The following is a 5294-nucleotide window of genomic DNA, read 5'->3' on the forward strand; positions in this document are numbered from 1 at the left end:
ATTTAACAGCAAATCTAGCTGGATATGGTAATTGTAGATGAAGTAGATCTATGCATTTCTTGTCTGTGCTTGTGAACAATTAGTTTTTCAAAAGATAAAGGATATAATCTGGATATTGTTTTGTATTATTTAGCAGCAACAGAAGTATAAGTTGCATTCCTCTTTGTGTCGAGTAATTGCTCTTCTAGGATATATTGTAGTTAATTCTCTGGTGGAAAACTTCATGATATCGCCAGAAAGTGGTAACTTCACTGCGATGCAAAAAGTGGCAACTCACTATGTATCAAAAAACGGGAAACTTCATTATTCTTCCAGTAATGGAAAACTTATTGATGTTGAAAAGTTTGGAAACTTCTACTACATTTTCAATCAGCTTTGCTGTAAACTCAGAGACGCTTTCGGGCGTAGGACACAAAATTTCACAGTGGCCTGGGCTACCTTTTCTCTCCGTCATAAGAATTTTACTACCACATTTCGATGTGAGAATCTATGTTCGATGCGGGGGTGGATAGTCGAATCCAGTCCACCCATTACTGCTAGTCAATACAGCAATTGGGATTACATTCTAGATAATATAGCCACCACTAAATCTTAATGTAGGCGCAGTCCATGAGTGAACTGAAGTAGAAATGGCAATACGCTGAGTAAAGTTAGAACGTCAATGCGGTAATAGGAATCAATTTTAACTACATTCTGAATGGGTTTAGGGCAACTTTGGATACCGTTATATAGCAACGTAGCCTTGGAGTGGAGACAATAGTATAAGTGAATTTGTACGTACTAGACATTATTTTAGGTGTCTTCGCTATTGACTCCTGGGTATACTAATCCGTCGCCAATGCGTATTATCTTGTTTTATGTTATCTAAAGATAATTATTCAAGGAGTTCTTCTACAAATCCCTTTAAGGTGTTGGTCACATCAGAATACCCCCAACTTTGTCAGGCTGGGGATACTGCGGTGTCAACATTTCTCACTTCATACTCTGAAAGCTGTAGCAAATGCTATACTTGTACCTGGTAATATCCGAGGCAACAATTTGAAATCACAATACCTTAGTTGACAAAGATGTCAATGGAGTAAATGCAATTACTACAAGAAACGATGTTCTCCCTAAAATAGAATAATTCCTGGGACATTAATCCTGGCGTAATTAGCATATTCCTCGTTAAAAAAATTAACCTGATGATTAAAGTTGTGGTCCACTCAAGCCAAATCTTACAAATCAAACGTCTGCTAAATGCTGCTCTACATGAAATCGCCTCTTCATCCTCTTTGTTAATTCTTAATCAGATAATGTCAAAAGTGGATATAGTACAAATTGCTATCAAGAATATTAATATTAATACACAAACAATTGAAGAACCAGTTTATGTCTAGTGTCATCATAATCGGTTTCAATTATACGTAGAGAACCATAGATGCGATATCGTTTAAGAATTGTAGAGCAGCTAAGACAATCTATTACTGCAGAGTACTTTAAAGACAATAGATAATTGTAGAGTGATAGTTAGTTGGGAAGAGTAACGACTATGGCTGCTAATTGCCTAGAGTCCGCTGCTTTAGATCCTTGAAACGGTAAGGACAGTAGCGGCTTACATACCCTAGTAACCGCCGGCCCCACATTGATGAGATGCTTCACGGGTACTCCATTTCAGTCAGTAGTGCTTGTTTGACTAGTCGAAGTCTAGTACTACAACTGCGATCAAACTAACAGCAATAAGAAGTAAAGTTTTGGTCGGATAAGCAGTAGAGATTGACACTAATTCACTTGTAACTCGATAACTCTTTCCATTAGAACTGGTGTCTATCTAGATCAGTAATTAAACTAATTAAGAGAGAACCTAAATACTGCTCCGAAATTTAGAAATGTATGCTGTCTACGACCCATTACGGGCCCCATTATCATTTCTGAAGGACCCCAATCATCATAGAATATTTCAGCGATATTGCAATCTGCTGTTCAACTGAAGTTCATTATTACCACCTTGATTGACATTCATCACTGGTCAATATTTGTCTAAAATGCCGGTTTGATAATAAGTACAAACATTCAGATTAGTACTCAAGGTGCGAGAAAATTAGTGCGTATATTATGCTAATAAATGAGGTTTAATTGCTCTGAAGTTTAGCAGAAAGTGTAGCGAAACTGATAGAAATTCGTCCACTAAATTGAAAAAAAATGCGCACGAAAATTGCCCAGAACATCCCGATAAAGATAAATAACGTCATTCATTTTGTTCTGTTTGTGTTTCTGAGTCGCACTTTTGCAACGCGAGACGCATATATTTTAGCGGAGCAACTAATAGTAGGGCGTTGTTACCCTCAGATTTTCGTGCTTGAGAGATATTTTTTCGCCGTACTTGCAACCTGAGAGGCGCTCTTACTAGTCGAATTTTCTTTTAAACTTTTATTTATTACCTACAAATAACTTCATCAAGTCATTTATCATACTCTGTAAAATAGCCCAAACAAATGGCATCTAGATAACTACAATACTTTGAATCAACGATATCAATACACAATCAAACTATTGTTACAATGAAGTCGGGAAATGAATTGGATCCAGCTGTATTTTTTTCTGAATTATTTAGAACCACCACCAAGATTACAAAAAGGAGTCACCAGAATCACCATTCCAAACTACCCAAATCGACCCGAAAATGTAAGAAAAATCAACATTAAAGTCATCCAGACGTCATTGAAAACTGTCCTATCGTGTTCAATTCCATTATTAACGTGTTCAGAATACTCCCTTATGTATGGTCAGTTCACCCTCCCTTTTTGTGTTTGATACCTGCGTCTGTGTCTGTGTTTCAATCCCACACCCTTAGAAAAAACTTTTGCAACAGCCGAAAATACAGGAGCAAATTACCCGACAAAGTATAGGAAACTACCACATGAAAGTACCCAGAATTTGATTTCAGGCAAGAGATTGGTTAAGGAAAATGACGCAGTATAAATAGCTACTTGTAATTGCTGAGCTGGCATTTGCTATTGTTGGTCTCCACTAAGAGGTTCTTGTGTGTTGCAATTGACACTAACACACATATGAGTACTCCAACTAGACAGCACACAACATTTTACAACACCATAATAGAGACACACACGTCCATTGTGTCTGCTTTTGTCCACCAACACCTGTTACCAGGTGCTAATCTGTAATTGGTTCATTTAGAGGAAATTCCGCGGTGGTCGTGCGATGTGGCAAATTTGACTTTTGGTAGCGCCACAGAGTTGTCTACTGCTAACAGTACAGGATCACAGATGCCTGGAAACAGCGTGAAATCAAGGTGAAAACGTGTATTTTGGGATGTGTACGTGTTCATTTTGATATATGTTACATTGTGATTACTAGATATATGTGTTTTCTATTTGTTGTGCATTTTCTGTATAAATTTGCAGCAAAACACCATCAAAATTTCCCATCAGTTTGAATTTTAAGTTAGTGTACTTGTAAATTACGTTTATATAACACGAAATGATGTGAGGAATAGAGTATAGAAACAGTGTGAGATACGATCATACCATAAATAGAACTAGCATACCAGAAAACACATCAACTAGCTGGATAACAAATAAATTTACTAGTGCATATCAAAGTGTTTCGCAGCATAACAAAAAAAATGAACAACAAGCATAACAAATATCGAGCATAACATATATAGAGAATAACAAATATATATCATAACAAATAAATGCCATATCAAATAAATGCCATATCAAATAAATGCCATATCAAATAAATCAGCATACCAAATATCGAGCATAACAAACACACAGCATAACAAATATAGAGCATAACAAACAAATGACATAACAAATATAGAGCATAACAATAAATTATCATAACAAATAAACAACATATCAAAATAATCAGCATATCAAACTAGTCAACATATCGAAATAATCAACATATCAAACTAGTCAGCGTATCAAATAATCAGCATAACAAACTAGTCAGCGTATCAAACTAGTCAGCATATCGAAGTAGCTAGCATATCGAAATAGCTAGCATATCGAAATAATCAGCGTAACAAAAATAACTTTGCTATGCCAGGAGTTTGATATGATAGAACACAAAGATCTTTTTGTTATGCAGCTGCCTCCACTCATTTTTTGTTATTCCATTAGTTGAGCGCTTTTATGTTATTCTTCGTTAATGATATGCGTCACCTTGAAAAGGAAGCCAGGCTTTGTGATCTATATGTAAGACCCTTTCCAACAATATGACCCGATAATTTCCCACTTCCGGGTCAGCAGTGTTCCGGTATCCTACGTAATACCTCTCATATTTGAATAACTGCATTCTAAGTCTTATTCAGTCTCCATATGCCTATACAAATATCTTTGCTGTGTTTGGCAATAGTTTCCACACGTACAATTAGTTGTAGAATTTTGCGACACGGAAAAAGGGCGACAGTCGTGCGACTTTCTGATATCTCCGCTTTTACTTTTACTTTTCCTTTTCCGCAATGTCGCGTGGTAGCTAAAATGTGTGTTCCGACATTACCTGAGTGTCAAACTTTTTTCTGTCAAAAATGTCTTATATCGGATAAACCTTAAAATGTCGCCTGTTATATGTGTCGCATGGATACACATGTCGTAGGTGCCAGCGACATGGTTGATGCGACATGGTTGATGCGACATGATAGATGCGACACGCAGCATTCAACTTGCGACAAAGGGTGCAAACGACATTTCATAGTCCAATAGACACCAACAGTGACAATACTCAAATCACTTGAAAGGACTATGAGAAGACACTAATAGTAATCTCTTTTGGTGTATGATGCTCTGAAGAACGTTGGTTGTGCCAATGCCACCAATATAATGAAGTAAAGCTTGATATAATGTATGAAGAAACACTGGCATTGTACGTTGCATGTGTGTTGGTAGAATAGCAGAACGTGGGTTATCAAAAGTGCAGTCAATATACTAGTATCGCATAGTGGATAGCTGTATATATGTCTGCTTTATCATATGGTATTGCATGTAAACTTATACAGAAATAGATTTGGTAATTATTATGTCTACTACTAATCACAGAGCCGTTGCTACAGCGTGTGTAGTTGCTGCAACTGTTGCTATCACAGGTTCTGACAACTCAATTTGTATTATAGGTTGTGGATCTTGAAATACAGCTAATAAAGTACACCAATGGCATGTTTAATGTGTGGAATATTTGTCTTTATTTCACACTTCAGTTCTGGTATCCTATCTATTAGTCTACATGTTGGCTATGGTCAATCTATTGCCTAGATAACCATGAATTGAAGCCGTGGATAACTTGAT

At 36.6% G+C, this 5294-nt stretch overlaps 1 protein-coding gene across 1 annotated transcript; it reads left to right on the forward strand. All coding sequences in view use genetic code 12, as the record gives it.

Moving 5' to 3' along the window:
• Positions 1-223: 223 nt before the first annotated feature.
• On the forward strand, positions 224-595 carry CTRG_05760 (uncharacterized protein; the record flags this gene model as incomplete). Its single annotated transcript, XM_002551416.1, has 1 exon — positions 224-595. The coding sequence occupies one exon, from the start codon at positions 224-226 to the stop codon at positions 593-595; it is 372 nt and encodes a 123-aa protein (XP_002551462.1).
• Between the last annotated feature and the right edge of the window lie 4699 nt (positions 596-5294).

The sequence above is a fragment of the Candida tropicalis genome (assembly GCF_000006335.3).
Source record: "Candida tropicalis MYA-3404 genomic scaffold supercont3.9, whole genome shotgun sequence".
Lineage (NCBI taxonomy): Eukaryota > Fungi > Ascomycota > Pichiomycetes > Serinales > Debaryomycetaceae > Candida > Candida tropicalis.